At 43.7% G+C, this 20831-nt stretch overlaps 1 protein-coding gene across 5 annotated transcripts in view; it reads left to right on the top strand.

Moving 5' to 3' along the window:
* The window catches only part of LOC126362786 (uncharacterized), a 1515202-nt gene that overhangs the window by 1033480 nt on the left and 460891 nt on the right, over positions 1-20831 (top strand). For all 5 annotated transcript variants that reach the window (XM_050007910.1, XM_050007909.1, XM_050007911.1 and 2 more), the window contains one exon: positions 18514-18642. In XM_050007910.1, the coding sequence (XP_049863867.1) occupies positions 18514-18642 (129 nt within the window). The remainder of the gene's footprint in view (positions 1-18513; positions 18643-20831) is intronic.

Below are 20831 nucleotides of genomic sequence, written 5' to 3'. Positions count from 1 at the left end.
CTTATTGCACCAAACTTTCATTAACGACCGAAGGACGCCCACTCCGCTGTTCATCATGCACGTTTGTGCGGCCACCTTTAAATCCTCTCACCCGCTTTCTTACCATGCCACCACTCATAATGTTTTCTCCGTAAACTGCACAGATCTCACGATGAATATCGATCGCTTTCAGCCATTAACACTGAGAAATCTTATAACAACCCGTATTTCACAGTCGGCGGGACTCACTATTATCGAGGCGTCTTAAACACACAGTACACAACGTAAACAAGGAAGAATCAGACTGTAACGGCGTCAGTGTGTAGATTAAGGTACAGGCTTTCATGAAAAAATAAAATTATTGAGATATCTCAGCACGTCTTTTTTTAAAATTTCAACACGGTACTTACTTAAAAAAAACACGCCTCGAATGTCATTTTAATTAAAATAAAGACGGCTTTGCTTTTACGAATTATCTGTGAAAACAGACGATTTATTGAAGTATTATAAAAGCAAACACTGTCCGAACAGGCCTTGAAGGCCGAACGGCACCGACCGGCCGCCGTGTGATCCTGAGCCCCTAGGCGACACTGGAGCGGATATTGAGGGTCATGTGGTCAGCACACGACTCTCCCGGTCGTTGTCTGTTTTTGTAACCATTGTCGCTACTTCTCAATCAAGTATCTCCTCAGTCAGCCTCGCAAGGGCTCAGTGCACCCCGTTTGCCGACAGCATTCGGCAGGCGCGTATGGTGACCCGCCTAAGAGCTAGCAAAGCCCGACAGCGCTTAACTTCGCTAATCTGACGGGGACTGATGTTACCACTGCGGCAAGGCCGTCGTTAGTTAAGTATTATGCTATAATGATTTCAAACGATACAATAAGAGAACGATAATGATGCTGATTGATGAAATCATATACAATCTTGTAAGGCGACGGTATCATCGGAAACCTCACGTCACTTCACATTTTTGCTAGCACACATGTGACTAGTTTATAAAACGTAAATTAATATCTGAAACTGCCCCTGGACTCAATGTCCTTTGATTTTATTCATTGAATAGGTACTGTTAAAAAAGGAATCGTTCTGAAAAGTGCCGTGCTTGTCAGAGTATCACGTGAGAAACACACGATGTACTAGTGTAAACCTCTGTGTAACGTACGTACGATCAGAGGTCGACAGACTGGTAGAGATACCGTTCCAGAGAGACACCCGTGAGTTCCAGAGAGACACCCGTGAGACAGTTAGAAGGTGATGAGTGTCAAGAAAGACACAATTATAACATTAGGCAAAATAGTGTGTCCATTTCAGTGCCTAAGTGATTAATAACAATCCGTAACTCTAAAACGAAACAGCTATCGGATTCTTATTTAACACAGTCATCTTCCCAGGAACATCACTAAAACAATTTACAGTGACGTAAGCGTCGAACTGAAACAAGGTTTCGCCGCCATGATACAAATAAAACGCAACGCATTGTAATGTGCATGCCATGCTCCGGAAACATCACTTTGGGTGTAGGGCTTCTATTGTTATCTGTACTGTTTATAATTTACGCTTCACTTCCAAATAGAACTGCATTTCTAACAAATACATCCAGCAAAGATTGTGCTACTAATTCCGAAATTTCAGACAGTCGACTTATTCATCATATGGAGGTAATCCCCGCGGCCAGCCGAGCGTCATGACAGAACCGCACTTTCTTTCAGATCAAAGTGGATTAGCTTACTAGTGTCTGCATTTATTGAATGTTAGTGCTCGGCTGCTTACTACGACGTGCAAGCTTCGATACCACACCACGTCTAGCAAGTAGAACGTTCCAGTCCAACGAAGGTACACTTTCAGAAATATAATTCAAGGACCTATTATGTCAGTTACACGGCGACTTTAGTGATACGGAGGATGTGTTTTGCCGGAGACGGAAGACATCCTTTGTGTGCTAAAAGCCTACCACAGTAGTTGTAGCGAAATCATATATTTATTCTTTAGTGGTGCTGCGACAGTCGCTTATACCATCTAGGTAATTCTGCTCCTACGATGTATCTGCATGCTGATGGTATAAGGAATCGCAAGTAAATCATTTACCAAACCCAAGATCCATTTGAACACTACTAGGAACGGCTTACACTACCTTACATCCAGTCATCCCGACAGATACCAATATATACAGTGTAATGGGGAGCTCAAATAACGACCATATTTACAGCTTCTCACATTCAGGCAGTTTTATACGAAGAAATCTATGTTAGGTGCAACAAAAAAACCTTCAAGATGAATCCAGATGCGAATCTTGGTCGTTTAAACGAATCGCATCACAATTAATTTTAAGTAATAACACCCGGCTAATCGAGTGTGTTAAAACTCCGTTTCCAGGATTCGAAGAGGCGACGCTGTCCCGGATAGAATCCGCCTCGCGGTTAACAAAGAAGGCTTATGAGCCGGGGACAGTGATGGTGTCAGAGTCATCTAGTCAGCTTCCACAAACACTGCCTCAGCCATTAGAGCAACGGCATTCCCGCAGAAGAAACAGAAAAATGCAAACAATAAAAAAATAAAAAAATGATCAAATGTGTGTGAAATCTTATAGGACTTAACTGCTAAGGTCATCAGTCCCTTAGCTTACACACTACTGAACCCAAATTATCCTAAGGACAAACACACACACCCATGCCCGAGGGAGGACTCGAACCTCCACCGGGATCAGCTGCACAGTACATGACTGTAGTGTGCGCCTCAGTTTTTGCGTATCGATGTGCGTTAATTGTGGCTCTGGTAACCATAAAATCAACAAACAGAAGGTCTTCTTCTCGAACCACCAGACATGTTACGACACCACTGTACCATCTTTATGGCTTCCTACTAATTTTAAATACCAGCAAGTTTCAGTTAAAAGAAGTAATAATTTCGTTGAGACTCTGTTATTCGAATAATATGTGGTATTCATCGCCATTGGCCCAGCCACATGGTCATTAGCAAAGGTCACGTACGTTTTATCACATGTGCGCTGGTGTTGTAGATACCGTCGGATATGTAGAAGAAAAGAGCGAGGCATATCCCGATTTATCGTCTACCCGTGTAACTACAAGAATAAATATTACGTGGCCCAAACAATTTGAATAATATTATCCAGTCAGACTGTAACCCACCTGGGTAGCCGGGCCCGGACAGTGCCCGCCCGGTGGATTAACGAGGCGGGTTGGCGTGGCGGCAAGCCTGGGTGAGTTTTTTATGCGGTTTTCCATACTTCTCAAAACGCGAATAGCGGGCTGGTACCAAAGTCCTGCCTCAGACGGTTTGCAAACATTTCGCATACTTTTGCTCACTTTGACATGAATACCGCAACATGCAGACAGTTGCGGTACACATATCCCGTCCGAGTGGTAATGCGGTGCTGGCAAGAAGAGCACTGCGCCACCCCTTAAACTAACCGTGCCAGATCCGTTTAATAATTATGCCGACCCCGCACCGATGCGGGATAGACGCACAAGAAAAAGCAGAAGACGCAGTCAGACTGTAACAAAATAAAACTATTGCGGAACAAAGTGTTGAATGACAGTTACATTGCTATTAACGGTAAAAAAAAGACAGTTGTATACTATTGACTAAATATAGAACCGTAGTGCAGTTAATTTAAGCTTGGCTCTCGGCGCCAGAATAAAAACGAACAATTTTTTTTTTCGATACTGTTTTTTCGGAACCAACTTCACACTCACTAGCTGCAGTCGATTATAAACATCGATATGGTGAGCCTGGAAGAAAGAAACAATGTCGTTAATTAAGTGCAGTTCGTGGAGTGGCAATTGACTAGTCGGTTGGTTAGTATAGTGTGGATATTATGGAGGACTAGCTGATTATGTGGCATTCATCGGTTATTTATTTTTACGTTAATATGTTCTCACCCCTAATCAGACAACAAGACCCAGGGCCGTTTAATATGACACTAATTAAGTCTTTTTCGCTTATTAACCGTGTCGCCACCTTCCCATCCTCTCGCCTAAGATGTTTTCCAGATAGTAAGTGATAAGTGAAGCAAGTCGGTTTGAATTTGCTCCGCAAACTCCACACCCGTGCTTTAAACGTCTTCCCCATCCCGACCCTCACACCAGACCCTACAGGTCATTAATCAACAGGACAGGCATTGTTCAGCCCGGCAACCCTAAATACTAAAGCTCCGACATTACTATTCTCCATTATCGATAATTTTTCCATCGCCACCGCAGTTCAGATTAAATGTTCTAGTAAGTGTAACATATGAGTCTAACAACGCTGGAAACTTCAAATTCGATAGTTTTTGTATGTCACTTCCTTCCCACACCTATCCCCGTTGTTAGCTGTGCAATTGAACTTCAATTTCTTTGTTGAATATCACGAAAGACGTAGCCAAACCGGGAGATTTATTGTTCTACAGTTTCTTTTACTTTTATGTACTTGTATATTTGTAGAACAGAGTTCACTGTGGAATTTCCGTAATTTGAGTAGTATCATCAACGTATTTAGGTTAAACTCGTGAGTTTCCGCCGGAACATAATTACTTTTCCCGCTTGACCTTTTGACATTTTTCAGTCTGGAACCGCGCAACCGCTACGGTCGCAGGTTCGAATCCTGCATCGGGCATGGATATGTGTGTGCTGTTCTTAGGTTGGTTAGGTTTAAGTAGGACCTCAGATGTTAAATCCCATAGCGCTCTTTTTTTACGTACCTCACTTTGCAGCAGCTACTCTCACTTCCGCGAACAGGACATTATCATCTCACCAGACTGGCACCGAGTGAGTTGGCGCGGCTTTCGAGGCAATGGAAACTGTCTGTAGGAATCGAGGTTCAGCTACTTCACTTACTGCCCACCTACATCCAGAAAGTATCTGTATGGCATTCATTGAACTATTTCCAGTCTGAAGTGCTGCGTAATATTTTTCAGTGGTTTGCCGCGCGTATATTCGTTACAAAAGTTTCCACTGATGTAACTGTTGTTTAAACTATGTTTTTTTATGTCTCTCTTCTAAGGGCTTTTTCCCTCTATCATTTAAATTTTGTTTTACATCTTCAAAAGATTTGCTCTGTAAAACTTTGTAGCATCATATTAATGTCCACATACATTACACGTGATAAGTCAAAATATCGTGCTGGACCGAGTAACGGTAAAGTCGAAGCGCTCTCGGATGGAGTAAATGTCAGTTAACTGCCCTCAAAGGAGGGGGATTCAGATTCGAATACCAGTCTTATACACTAGTGTCACTCGCCACGTACAATACTTTGCACAGAGTGAAAGCATTAGCTATTTCCAGAATGAGATTTTCACTCTGCAGCGGAGTGTGCGCTGATATGAAACTTCCTGGCAGATTAAAACTGTGTGCCGGACCGAGAGTCGAACTCGTGACAATTGCCTTTCGCGGGCAAGAGCTCTAGATTTTAATCTGCCAGTAAGTTTCAGTATTAGCTATTGATGTTCACATTTTTAGAGGTATTTAACATCTACATTTTTTCCTATCTAGAATCATTCTTCGCTCTTCTATGGAGTGTTCGTTGCATGGAAACTTCGTGAGAGCGTAAAGGGGTGCTGTAGGCCTTGGCTCGAACCCAGCTGCTTAACTTTCGTAGCTGTCACGATTCATGATATGGTCTTGCAACACTTATCTCTTGGCAGCCGAGACATTCACTTCGTTGGACAACGATGCGAAAGTGTGTTTTTTGCGGTCTGTGTCCATGCAGGAACAATTTTGTCATTTAGCTGTTCAAAAGTGATGCAGTCAGGGTGGTTGGACGGGGACAAACCGTCCCGCACTCCACGCCCAAACGTAATACGAGTCCAGTAGTTAACCATCGCGTCAGCCCTTTCGTACGTGGCCATATAGGAGCGTCATCGTGTCGTTACAGATATAAGCTGTACAAGTCCTGAAATACTTCTCAGGAAACACATACAAATAGGCCTAAATAGATAACCCACTTCAGTAGCCGAAGTCACTAATGTACGGTAACAACGCAATCAGGCAATGTGATCGAGTCTTGGCTGTGTAAGAGATTTTCTTCGCTGGTATTTGAGGTACATGGGCAGGAGACGTAGTCGGATATAGCTCCTTATCACACGGTGGTACCTGAATATTCTGGACTGAACTCGCAACACTTGGTAGTCTCACAGAATAACGTGTAGATACTGTTGAGTCTTACGCCAGACTGGGACGTTAAGTTCGGCGGTCTCTTTGGCACTGGCCAAAACGAGCACCGTTTCCATTTTCGTGTAGTCAAAACACTACGCTGCACAAGCATTGACCACAGTCACCACCCATATTGTACGTTTAGATATCTAATAGATTAGTCACAGAAATGAGAAAAATAGTAGTCAATACAATAGCAACTATGTTACGCATTACAAAGCACAGTAATGAACGTATGGATTCACCTGTTATTCGACAAATGTATAGAAATATGGAAACAAATCATCAAGAAAATGCATGAAAAACGGCTTCCACAATTCATAAATGGGCGGTTCACACAATAGTTCTCCCGGGTACGTTAATGCAGTATCATTTTCGGCTGCGAACATAGTGAGAAAGACGAAACAGTGCTGTATTGTGAAGGGAGAGGAAGAGGGATTCGCAAATTTTTAGCGAAACGCGCACAAAGTAGAAAAAATGATGGACTTTTAAAAGGGAATAGTTCGCCTACGTATGAGCCGTATCACTCAATGTTTGAATGGTTTTGCCGTGTGACGATACTCGCTTGTCCACGTGTTAACGTTCTGCAAAATCCCTGCCAAACTAATTACGTTGCACGTTGCCTCGGAACTACTGTCATTTGCCAACATTTCATGTGAATGAATCCCATTATTGTGTGTCCTGTGTTAAACGCATTACCCTGCTCGCTCCGCGCGATGGAGTAGAAATGCGAATAGTCTGCACTAAACACCATAGGTAAAATTTTCACATTTTAGCCTACATTTAGCTGCTGCCAAAGCGGATTGACGTCATAGCAATTTTTGCGTTTCATATTTTCCCAGGTAATAGGATTTTGTGAATTTGGCGTTGAAAGGTGAGGTCAGTGTGGAGTTTGACAGAGCAATCGTCTAGTCATTACAGTTCAGCCTCCATTTTTCTGGTGTGGATTAAACATTCGGCACCAGCTGCAAACTGAATTGACGCCCTTCAGCTTGTGGCTCCTCTTTGTTAGAATTTAACTACTCAGCACTTACTCAGATCGACAAGGACAGATACAGAATCCGTAGCGACTTTCTGGACAGAGACATTCCGCCGTTCGCCTCCAGAAGTTAGCGGAAACCGAAAGCAACCTAAATCAAAATAACCGAATCAGAATACGAACGCCTTTTCTCTTTAATATGAGTCACACTTTTAGAAATGTTATGGATCCTTTAGAATGATACTTCATGCACACGCGTTATACCTGGTAATTAAAAGTTGGAGACATTAAAATCCCTTCAAACTTCAAAAAACAGCTAATGGCCCACCAAATCTCAGTAGCTGTCTCTTCTGCAGCTCACTCTCGTCAGTCTTCCCTGCCCTGGTCTACGGAGTTCGCTGTTGAAATTCTCTTCTTTCCTAGCGGTCACTGTAATTTTTATTTCAATCTCCTCTTGTTTCATTATCCGTTCCACTTCTCATACCAAACAAGGCTTCGAACGTGCTAAAATAATCGCTATCATTCTTAATATCTCCAGTATTGTATAATTATTGTTATTATTACTTTAGTGTTACTGCTATTATTATTATTCCCAGTCATTATCTTTATTAATACTGTAAATTATTATTACTGAATTTGTTATATGATAACTAATCACTATCATTCTTAACCCTTCCATTATTTTTTCTTCATTATTATTGTTACTGTTATTATTAATGTTATTATTATTAATGCAAATTATTGTTATTGTGATTGTTATGTAATCTTGTTTGTATGTGTTGCTCCTGGTCAGCTGTAAGGGTGGGCCTGAAGTCACTAATCTGATCAGTCTAAATAAACAATAACTAAATAAATAAACAAAATATATTCTCCACTCAATTCGCCAACACTTTCCTACTCAAATTTTCATTTTATATTCTACGTTTTGTTCATTTGCTTATGTTGCTCTTCGCCCGCAGACATATTTCTCAACATATTACATATTATGTCATTTGTTTGTTGTAACAGAAATGGTTGATACTTATGTTTTACTCTTGTCGTTGGTTAAGATACTACACTTGTCGATAGATCTGGTTTCAAATCCCCCTAGAGTTAAAGTTTCTGCTATTCCTTGAAATTCTTCAAGCGGTTGTACGGGTGGTTCTAAGGTAAATACGATAGTAAGTTCCTTAGACTGCCATTCACCAGTGTGAATTACCTATACATCTTTTATATCGACTATGGATTAAGCTATAACCTTACTTCTTCGTGAACCAGAGCGTTTCACAATCGCATAAGAAACTGTTGACCTTTAAGTTCTGCTTTACGTAGGCTGTTTCTAATTGTATGTAACTCTGTTTATATGACGAACATGTCGGGAATTTTCAGTCACGCTATTATCAGTCCTCCTGCCGTGATACTCAAACACTTTGAAGTACCCACCAGACATGTTCAAAAATGTTCAAATGTGTGTGAAATCTTATGGGACTTAACTGCTAAGGTCATCAGTCCCTAAGCTTACACACTACTTAACCTAAATTATCCTGAGGACAAACACACGCACCCATGCCCGAGGAAGGACTCGAACCACCAGACATGTTACGATACCACTGTACCATTATTATGTCTTCCTCTTCCGTGTTCAAGAAATGTAAAAGGGCATTCTGAAATCGTGTAAAAGCAGCCGAGATAATCGCTTTCCCCAAATACCACAAACACCACAGTGTATTTCATATGTTCACACCTGTGCGTGTTGTAAATGTAGTAATTGAATACTACTATTAATTCAGCCCAAATATCCACGGTAGCAGAAAAGTGCTTCCCTACATTACTTCATGAAAGGTAGCCGTTTGCGCACTTGCTAATCAACACTTGTTTGATAGGGCAAAACTATAAGAGAAATGTAGCAACATATAACACAAACAACTTTTATTAAGGGAGTGTTACAGACGGTGTTTTGGTACAGTTTGAAGTGTGGCACTTTATGCAATTAAGCTAATACAATGGCATCTAAATAACTTATCTGTCTCTTCGGAGTCTGTGAGCCTTCACTATGATTGAATGTAGTTGTGCAGACACACTGTTCTCTGTAAACTGTTCACTGTAAATAGTAACTGCTAAGTCGGAAGGTAGTCTTCAGAGTACTGTACTGACTGCAGGCGCTGAGCTGAATTGTCTAACTGCTGGTTCACAACTGTTTGAGCGCCCATGGTGCATTGTATTTTGATGCCTGTCGATGGAAGGCTTTCCATGTCTGCCATACAAGGCAGAATCAATGCAGTCTGTGTCTGACGGCGCTCCGTATGGCGACAGTCCATACTGTCGAACTGAAAGACGCCTGGTTAATAGTAGTGCCCGTGTTGTGGCGGTCTCTCGCGGTATTTTTTGTGCAGCTTTTGCTTGATACAAAAGTGGTTCAAATGGTTCTGAGCACTATGGGACTTATCATCTGAGGTCATCAGTGGCTTAGAACTTAGAACTACTTAAACCTAACTAAGCTAAGGACATCACACACAGCCATGCCCGAGGCAGGATTCGAACCTGTGACCGTAGCGGTCGCACGGTTCCGGACTGAAGCGCCTAAACCGCTTAGCCACAGCGGACGGCTTTGCTTGATACACCACGCATTAAGTACATGGCAAAATGCACAATCGCAACCTTTGCGAATTCAGAATGATGTGAAGCCCCCACTTGCTTCAATGAGAGCCTCTAAATTTTGTGGCATGGAATCAGAGAGGACCTGCATATGGTCCTAGAAACTTTCAGTCGACACTGTTTGTGCTGTTGTGGTTAACTTTTATTGGCCACCTGCTGAATACGAAATTGTGTGGTGTTTACTTCTGCAGGGTGCACAGTAGAGGAATAGCACCGCCCTGTTAGGCCTGTATTTAGCATTAATGATTCAATCTCTCAGCTTGACTTAAGTAGAGATGTCAGTTACCTTCAATGTCCTGTTACACTCCCCTTTTTCAATGATTCTTGATGCAGTGGTTCTGCTATGCAGTACCATCAATTGTTCTATCGGCTTTCGTTCCAACTGGAGTCAGTCGAGTGGCAGAGCTGTTCTAGTCGCTTCGGTCGCGAAACGCGCTGCTGCTACGGTCACAGGTTCGAATCCTGCCTCGGGCATGACTGTGAGTATTGTCCTTAGTTAGGTTTAAGTAGTTCTAAGTCTAGGGGACTGATGACCTCAGGTGTTGTCCCATAGTGCTTACAGCCATTTGAACCATTTGAAGCCAGTCGAGGGCTGTAAGGAAGTTCATTTACCCTTCGACCAGCTATGAAGTAACGTAACCACGTTTTCAATAATTTTTCTGTATTTTATAATAGCAATTAAACAGTACACGTATGTACTGTCTCAGCTTAACTTACAACAGCCCTGCAAGTTGCAGGTAGAGGGGTAGAAGCAGAGACAGAGAGGGGTACGTGAAAAACGGATTTTCTTTTGTTCTGGCGCCAAACCATTGTCTTCGGGAGCTGTTCTTCTCTGGAGTCCACAGCATCCCCAACCTGAGGTGGCGAAGTGTGAATGACTTCTCCAGCGCAAGTAAAGGCACTCGCTCGTCGTTGCGTCTCGTCGACGGACTGTGTCCACATTTATCCTTTCATAAATCACCTTAATTAAAATAAAAAAGCGCGAAAAGTATGCATTCCTTTCCATCTTACTAACTAAAATAAAATGTCTCCATGAACGTCTTTCGTCGACATAGTACAAGGAAGTGAGACATGCTGCTACCTTAAATAACAATATCTAGGAAACAAATTCTGTACTGATCCACTTGTCCTGTCAGTCCTTTTTGTTAACTGCGTGTGCCAGGTTCTTGAAGGTAGCCGCGCCGTCTCAGTCGTCTTGTCACGGTCCGGGCGGCTCTCCCCGTAGGAGGTTCGAGTCCTCCCTAGGGCATGCGTGTGTGTGTGTGTGTGTGTTGTTCTTTGCGTAAATTAGTCTAAGTTGGATTAAGTAATGCGTAAGCTTAGGGACCGATGACCTTAGCAGTTTGGTTCCATAAGACTTAACCACAAATTTCCAAATTTCTTGAAGGTAAACTAACACTCAAATTTGTAATTGGACACAGATTACATGAAAGAAAAATGGCTAATAAGGAGCCACATACATTATAACAAACAAATCAATTATTAACTTGTATTTTGAATGAAACGCAAAATTCAACCAATTGCTCAGTACACATCAAAGTCGCTGACCTGTGTGGAAGTTTCATTGTGCAGTAATTATTTCACACAGGCTCCAGTACGCAGTTGCGCTAATCTGTTACAAATGATCGTCGAGCAGCTGAGCGAGATGTCAGTGGTAAGTGAGGCGGTCGTAGAGTGCTCAAGAATCTGTCGACCAAGTCGGATGGGCAGAGGTTTTGCGTAGCAGGCCTCACACTCAATATTCTTGGAGTCATAAACATAAGAGGCTGTGGGTTGCTGGACCCCCTCGGTACGTCTGTGTTGTCCGTATCTGCCGCTGAAACAACATTTTGTTGTTGAAGATGAATGCAGACATCTCATACGACTAGGCAGTGTAAGAATAAGCAAACAGCTGGATGATTCGTCTAAAAACGATACAGTCAATTTCGTTTCCGATCGTCGCACATTCCGAACTTGTGCTCACTCATTAAAGATATCGTCTTTCACGGGACATTAAATCATTATCTTTCGTGCTTCCCAGATGGTTGCTTCTACGAAGCCATGGCTGAATTCTTTCTCTATGTTTCTCCAAATGATCAAGTGACATGAGATGGGCACGCTTTGAACTTCTTTCTTCGCACAGGAGAATTTGATCAGTCTAGTTCTCAAGATTGCTTCTTCGTAGGTCGGTGTACCGCTGAAAAATCCAAAGATGGAGCAGGAATTTTTCTTGTTTGAAACCGAGCAGCAGTAAGTTATGGTGTTTCGGGAACGAAGTGGGCTTCAGGACTCCGACGACTACGGTTTACATGCGAACGGCGGCTGCAAGCCCGAAGCCGAGCGCAGAAATTGAAAGCGGCTTATCGGAAGGCCTTCCGAGTTTGGCGGCAGCGCACCCCATCCCCGCACTGTCCGGCTATCTGGCAGACCGGCCCTGCCGTGCGTCACCGCCCCTCCACCCCCACTCACTCGTCTAACCTCCGCCCCAACCCCTCACCCAGTCCCGCTGCCGCTGACCGATAAGATCAACAGCCGCGGCACGTGGGCGTGGCTCGGATTCAAACTTAGCTGCTCGGCATCTCTTTTAAAACTGCCAATCAATAGCGACACTACATCATGCGCCATGCAACCAGTCGGTTTTCTTGTACAATGTCTGATCAAATATGTCCGGACACTGCTGTGTAATGCGGAACTGACCACTAGATGTTACGGAAGACGGTATGAAAGAAAGTGGGGAGTACTGTGCTGTCAGAAGACGAATAGTAACATCAGGACGCGTCCGACAGGAGAGCTCAGAACTAGTCACTGAATGTCACCATAGAAACAGATCCATCACAGACATTCCAGAATTTCTAAAACTGCAGAAGTCGATTGTTCTTGCTGTGGTTGTGAAGTGGAAGTACTACGAAACAACAACAGCTAATCCAAGGAAAGGTGGGCCTCGTGTACTGTCTGGCAGGGATCGTCGAGGATTGCGGAGGGTGGTTGTAAATAATCGGATGAAATCAACAGAAGGAATCACTCGAGTGCCAAACTGCTGCCAGCAGTCCAGTTAGCATAACTACTGTGCTTAGGCATTTAGAAAGGGTGGGGTACAATGGTCGAGCGGTTTCTCATAACCCATACACACAGAGGACAACGGCCTTGCCGCACTGGATACACCGGTTACCGTGCGATCATCGAAGTTAAGCGCTGTCGGGCGTGGTCGGCACTTGGATGGGTCACCAACCAGGCCGCCATGCGCCGTTGCCATTTTTCGGGGTGCACTCAGCCTCATGATGACAACTGAGGAGCTACTCGACCGAATAATAGCGGCTCCGGTCAAAGAAAACCATCACAACGATCGGGAGAGCGGTGTGCTGAACACACGCCACTCATATCCGCATCGTCAACTGAAGATGACACGGCGGTCGAATGGTCCCGATGGGCCACTTGTGGTCTGAAAACGGAGTGCATACACACAGAAGAGCCAGAGAAACTGGTACACTTGCCTAATATCGTGTATGGCCCCCGCGAGCACGCAGCAGTGCCGCAACATGACGTGTCGTGGACTCTGCTAATGTCTGTTGTAGGGCTGCAGGGAACTGACACCATGAATACTGCAGGGCTGTCCATAAATCGTAAGAGTACGAGGGGTGGAGATCTCTTCTCAACAGCATGTTGCAAGGCATCACAGATATACTCAATAATGTTCTTGTCTAGGGAGTTTCGCACCCAGCGGAAGCGTTTAAACTCAGAAGTGTGTTCCAGGATGAGAAATCACTCTACAGCCAAGTGTGCACTGATATGAACCTTCCTGGCAGATTAAAACTGTGTGCCGGACCGAGACGCGAACTCGGGACCTTTGCCTTTTGCGGGCAAGTACTCTACCAACTGAGCTATCCAAGCACGACTCACGCCCCTTCCTCACAGCTTTACTTCTGCCAGTACCTCGTCTCTTACCTTCCAACCTTTACAGAAGCTCTCCTCCGAACCTTGCAGAACTAGCACTCCTGAAAGAATGGATATTGCGGAGAGATTGCTTTGCAACAGACTGGGGGATGTTTCCAGAATGAGTTTTTCACTCTGCAGCGGAGTGTGCACTGCTATGAGACTTCCTGGTAGAGCACTTGCCCGCGTACGGCAAAGGTCCCGAGTTCGAGTCTCGGTCCGGCACACAGTTTTAATTTCCCAGGAAGTGTCATATCAGCGCACACTCCGCTGCAGAGTAAAAATCTCTTTTTGTTCTTGCTGTGGTTGTGAAGAGGAAGTACTACGAAATAACAACAACTAAACGAAAAACAGGTGGGCCTCATGTATTGACTGACAGGGATCGTCGAGGATTGCGGAAGGTGATTGTAAATAATCGCATGAAATCAACAGGACTCACTCGTGACTGCCAAACTGCTACCAGCAATCCAGCTAGCACAATGACTGTGCTTAGGCTACTAGAAAGAGTGCGGTACAATGGTCGAGAGATTCCTCTTAACCCATACACACAGAAGAGCCAAAGAAACTGGTACACCTGCCTAATATCGTATAGGGCCCCCGCGAGCACGCAGAAGTGCCGCGACATGACGTGGAATGGACTCTACTAATGTCCGAAGTAGGGCTGCAGGAAACTGACACCATGAATCCTGCAGGGCTGTCCATAAATCCGTAAGAGTACGAGGGGTGGAGATCTCTTCTGAACAGCATCCCAGCTATGCTCAATAATGTTCATATCTGGAGAGTTTGGTGCCCAACGGAAGCGTTTAAACTCAGAAGCGTGTTCCTGGAGCACCTCTGTAGTAATTTTGGACGTGTGGGCTGTCGCATTGTCCTGCTAGAATTACCCAAGTCCGTCGAAATGCACGATGGACCTGAATGGATGCAAATGATCAGACAGGATGCTTACGACCGTGTCACCTGTCAGATTCGTCTCTAGACGTATCAGGGGTCCCGTATCACTCCAACTGCACACGCCTTACACCATTACCGAGCTTCCATCAGCTTGAACAGTTCCCTGGTGACATTTAGGGTTTATGGATTCATGAGGTTGTCTCCGTACCCGTGCACATCCATTCGCTCGTCGGACCAGGCAACATGTTTCCAGTCATCAACAGCCCAATGTCGGTGTTGACGGGTCCAGGCGAGGCGCAAAGCTTTGTGTCGTGCAGCCATCAAGGATACACGAGTGGACCTACGGCTCCGAAAGCCCATATCTAAGATGTTTCGCTGAATGGTTCGCACGCTGACACTTGTTAACGGCTCAGTATTGATACCTGCAGCAAGGATTGCACGTCACATGTTGAACCAGTCTCTTCAGTCGTCGTTGGTCCCATTCCTGCAGGATCTTTTTCCGGCCTCAGCGATTTTATGTTTTACCGGATTCCTGATATTCACGGTATACGGTACATGGTGCACATATCTCTGTATTTGAATACGCTTGCCTGTATCAGTTTCTGTGGCGCTTCAGTGTATTACTGAAGCCAACGCCTAAGCGACGTTTGAGGTGTTGTAAAGAGGTACGCCACAAGACAGTGAATCAGTGGAAAAGAGCGATTTAGTGTGGTGAATCACGCTGTACCCTGTGGCTGTCCGATGGAAGGGTTCGGTCGGACGAATGCCTCGAGAGCGTAAGCTGCCATAATGTGCAGTGAAATGTGGAGGGTGTACTATTATGGTATGAGGTTGTTTTCCGTGGTTAGGGTTTGGTCCCCGTGTTGCACTTAAGCATATGCTAAATGCGAAACGATATGAACACATTTTACAGCATCGTGTACTGCATAGAGTAGAGGAACAGTTAGGAGACTCCAACTGTATCAGCATTGCAGCGTACCCTCTCATAAAAAAGCACCTGCGAGGAAGTAGTTTGTGGACACTAATATTCCCGAAATTACTCGCCTGCCCAGAGTCCCGACCGAACACAATAGAACACTTCTGTGTTGAGTTATAACGTCGACTTCGTTCCGTATACCACTACCACCTCTAATTTCGGCTCTTGAGGATGAATGGTCCGCAGCTCGTGGTTTCGCGGTAGCGTCCTCGCTTCCCGAGCACGAGGTCCCGGGTTCGATTCCCAGGGATTTTCACCTCCCTCAAGGTGACTGGGTGTTGAGTCGTCATCATCATCATCATCATCTATCCCCATTACGGTCGGAGGAAGGCAATGGCGAATCACCTCCACTAGGACCTTGCCTAGTACGGTGGCGCGAGTCCCCGGCATCGTTCCCCTACGCTCTGTCAAGGAGTATGGGACTTAATCATCATCCATCATCATCATCATCATCATCATCATCATCATCATCATGGAGGATGAATTGGCTGCCACTCCTTCACGAGCATTCAGACACATCACTGAAAGTCTCCCATGCATTAACGCAAATGGTGGCCATAGCCCATATTAATCTCCCGGAATACGTGTTCAGATACTCTTTATCAGATAATCTAGAACCGTCTGTGCACAGCCTTTGTCAGAGTGGTGATACAAACAAGGGTTTAAATATAACCTGCAAACTGTTTTCCGAGACAATCTTAATGGACAGAAATCTTCAGACTTAAAAGTAAGAAAACGTTATAGGACCATAACTGTCCACAGTGCAACAAGTTCCAATCCATCCGAGTGCGAATTATCCGTTTTGTGAATTATCCGAGCACAACGCGGTGATTTCTGGAAAAGCCTGAAGTATTTTATTAGAATAGAACGAATATTTTCGATTTGAAAACAAATTTCTGGTTGTGAAGACGTAGATATGAAAAGCAGTCAAGAATGGTTAAATAACGGTGCCTATCAGCCGCGATCTGAGCATCTACGTGAAGCAGATGTATAGTGCAAAGTGTGTTCGGTAGAGTAAGAGAACGACGCTAAGGCACTGAAGTGCGTTAAGCAGTTAGTAGGATAAAGAGGTCAATATTTGTTTGACTATACCGGAAAATGCACCGGCGCTAGGGAGAAAAGTGAATGAGAAACAGAAAAATATACTGGTATTTCCCAAAGCGAAGTAAAGCAACTGACACGAAACACGGTGTGTTTGAAAAGTAATTTTGTAAAAAAGGTTTCAATTTCCACCCACGAAGATGGTAACTTATAAAATATTCGTTCCACCGGGACTTGACTTTATTGTTGGCTGGTCTGGAACTCGCACCAGGTACTGTTGGTAGAGGAAATACAGGTGCAAAGAAGAGCCGTGGGTTTAGACACGGATTCGTCCAGCAAATGCGAAACCGTCACGGAATTTCTCATTCCTCTCCAGTGGCAGACTCTCCAATGGAGGCGTTATACATCTTGGTGTCGTTCACTGTTAAAATTGCAGGAGTGTTGGTGTCTAGAAGAGCTAGCCGATGTATTCCTACCTCCTATGTAAATCTCGCGAAAAGATCATGAAACTAAAACTAGAGAGATTTGAGCTCACTCGGTGCCTACAAACAATCGTTCTTCCCGCACCCTGTTCGCGAATGTAACAGGAAGACAGGAAGTGCCCATGGTACATAAAAAAACTCTCTTCCGCACACCATGATTTAGCTTCCGGAGTATAAATGTAGATTGATGGACCTAAAAGTCACTTCTCACTAAAATAACTTCAGACTCTAAGTAAACCTGTGATTTTGCCAAATTTAATGTTGATTTTGTCAAATTCAGTGTTATTCTTTTGCAAATTTGGCATTTTGTCAAATTAGCTGTTTTTTGCCAAATTCTGTTTTTTGCTGAATTTGGTGGTGTTTATACGAAATCCAGTGTGATTTTGCATTTGCCGAATTCGGTGCTATTTTTTGCCAGTTTCGGTACTATTTTCGTCGTCAAATCACAGTACGTTACAGTGTAAATGAACGGTCATTTTTAAGATATACATGAACCTAAGTCTTGTTTGTTAGTTAGTTAGTTAGTTGGTTGGATTTTCCATTGATGAATCGCACGGTATGGTAGCCGTTATGATGTGGAACGTGTGAAGTGCACAAGAAATGCACATATGAAACAATTTTTTTGATATATATATATTACAGAGTTAACGATTAATATTTCTATTATTTACCCCACTACCTTAAATTGCACTAAATTCATATAATATATTTATAGATTTATTTATTCTTATTCAAGAATTCATCTGTGGTACAGAAGGAGTTGTCGAGGAGATATGATTTCGATTTATTTTTGGAGCTATTACTGCTGTCTGTCAGACACCTTATTTCATTTGGTAATTTGTCGAAAATTTTTATTGCAGCATATTTTACCCGTTTCTGTGCCAAAGATAGGTTGAGCAAAGGATAGTGTAAGTGTCTCTTTTTCTGGTATTATAATCATGAATGTGTGTTGTTTTTAAACTGGTGCATGTCGTTGAGAACAAATTTCATTAGTGAGTAGGTGTATTGTGAGGCTGTTGTAAGAATTCTCAAACTTTTAAAAAGATGCCTACAAGATGTGCGACAAATTGAGGAGAATAGAACAAAATGCAATTTCAACATTCAGTAGCTGTCAGATACAAATATTAGTAAACTATCATCTGGAGAATTACAATATGTTTGTATGGCAAAGTTACAAATTTCTCGATTCCTCGCAAAAAAATTCCCTTATTTCACATCATTTCGCTAAATACCGGTAATATCGTGTTATCTTTCGCGTTATCGCGTCCACGAAATTTTCCCGTCCATGAACATCACCCGTCCACCTTCACTAGCAGACAGCAGTGTAACAATAATCCAGTCCAGTGGATAACGCTGTGAAACGTTTCGTGTGACATCACTGACGTTCCAAATGTTTACAGTCGACGGCGTCGGTGTGTTCCGATGCTGCTGCTCGGATGGTGGTGTGACGTGCCGCTGTTTGGCGTGTTTCAGGGTGTCCTTCGGCAGCTCCAAGGGCTCTATGGTGGAGACGCTCATCTACGAGAGCCCTGTTCAGGAGGAGCCGGAGGCGAGCCCCATCCTGGAGGACGCGACCCCTTTCCCGGCGGACGCCGACTCCGAGTGAGTACAGTCTGATCACCCTCGTACTCACACTAATACTCACCCCCGCTGAGCGGGGCCATCATGAGAGAACGCAGCTGTCACGTCTGCGACGTTTCACTGCTTCATTTCACAGTACAGTCGCTATATTACGTGAATATGGCTTCGAAATTCTTCTGTTATCTTGTAAAAATTATACAGAGAAATATTTACTGTTTCAAAATGATGGAGCACAGCAATCAGTCGTCAGGCTTCTGTCACAGTTCATTCAAGAAGGTATTGAATGAACTGGGACAGAAGCCTGAGCAACAGGAGACTGACGTTCTAGGACATGTACAGAAACTATGAAATAGTGCATTCGTAATGCCTAGACACTAGCTGAAATCTAGATTTGGTTTAATAAAACCTGAAAGGAAAGGACGACTGATTGCTGTGCTCCGTCATTTTGAAAGTCATATCAGAATCGTTCAGTGCATTCCCACTCCTAATGGAAGGTAACTTGACGATATTTACGGCTGTTTGTTATGGTGCTTGTGAGTCGACGGCGGTTCGGCAGCAGTTGTGCAAGCTGCCTGCCTCACTTGCGAACTCAAAATACGATTAACTCAAGCAGCAATTATTTGCCTTATAGGTCTAAAAAACAACAGAATGACATTGGCAAAGATAATCATTTACACTGCTCATTTGCAAATGCAAGTGAAGTTTAATTACTGAAATGAAAATAAAAAATTATGTGAAACAGTTAATTTTCTTGGTTGCCTCAATGTTCCTAGTAATGGTACCTGTTTTACACTGGAACACCGTCACAGCGAGACTACAGTTCAGTCATATAGAACTGATTGATGATGTTTATGAAGATTAAACGGTCAACTCATCACAGAGTTGTAGGACAAAAATGATGATATTTAAGCCTTTTAAAGTAAACATTAATTTATTGATCTTCAAAAATACTTCTCAGATCAAGGTAAACTACAGTTACAATACTCTTGATCAAGAATAAAAATTTATGAGCATGGAATTACAAAAGAGACTTACATTAATCCACAGTGAGACAACATTCCAATAAATTGTGAAACACTATGTATATCAAAGTCTGAGCAGCTCACAAATGCGAGAATATTGGAAAAGTTGACTCACTACCTCAGTACAATAAATTTACTACAAAAAGCAAACCCATGTTGCGAAATAAACTCGCAAATTGTGAGCTGCATGGAGGAATAGCAGCGCAATCGCTAAGTGCGACACTTGCAGAAAAACAGCGCATGAAGCGCCCGGTTAGGGCCGCACATATCTCTAGATCTCCACGAGGAACTACCGCCCCGTGGTCCCGAACACCAAAGGCAGTGTTCTGTCTACGTTTCACCCCCGCCCTAAACACCGGCAGTTGGTGGCGAGGCTTCGCAAGTTTTGACACGGTGACAACCGAGAATTTCGTCGCACCTCCAAAACACAAGCACTCGTTGTATTTCCATAAACTGACTAGAACTGGACTGGTTCTCACCTAGCCTGGATGTCCGTCTGGGCTCGAAATGCAGCTCGTTTCCCACGCTGTGTTCGGTAAAACGGCGTTGGCTCGTTATTAGCATATGCTTGTAGGAAAGTCCGTGGACATTTCTGACTACATCCCCAGGAACCTCTCGTAGTCCTCACAGCTCTGGAAACGTATTATCCGGTACCCTGCCTGGGATCACCGTTGCGTACAGCGGCCATCTCTCGCGAATACACGGTCCTTCGGAGGAATACGGGGAAACCTCCCGAATATCCGCTACTCGACCACCCAATGTCTGAATCCTGTAGCTTGCCTCTCTCCCAAGCTCCAGGAGTGGTGAATTTTAAAAGCTCAAACACCGGAGTTCATAAGCCCTGTTCCTCCACCCAGAAAATTTAAACAGCAAAGAATTTATATGTGAGTGCAGGCTTTCTCGGCGAATTTCATATATGAAGTCTTCATGGGTTGTCAGCAGAGTAGCTTCGTCATCTCGTAACAACGTTTCGATGGAATGCGTCTCCATCTTCGCCTGAAGATGGAGAAGCATTCCATCGAAACGTTGCTACGAGACGACGACGCTACTCGGCTGACAACCCATGAAGACTTCATATATAGCAAAGAATTTATTTATCGTCACTTAGCGACTTGTGGCTAACCATTTACGATACAACAGGGTGTTTAAAAAGTGTCGCACATTACTACAGGAGGCAATATTGGTCAA

This window comes from Schistocerca gregaria, chromosome 1, assembly GCF_023897955.1.
Source record: "Schistocerca gregaria isolate iqSchGreg1 chromosome 1, iqSchGreg1.2, whole genome shotgun sequence".
NCBI classification, from domain to species: domain Eukaryota; kingdom Metazoa; phylum Arthropoda; class Insecta; order Orthoptera; family Acrididae; genus Schistocerca; species Schistocerca gregaria.
The sequence above is the reverse complement of the archived record's forward strand: the minus strand, read 5'-3'. Positions and strand labels throughout refer to the sequence as shown.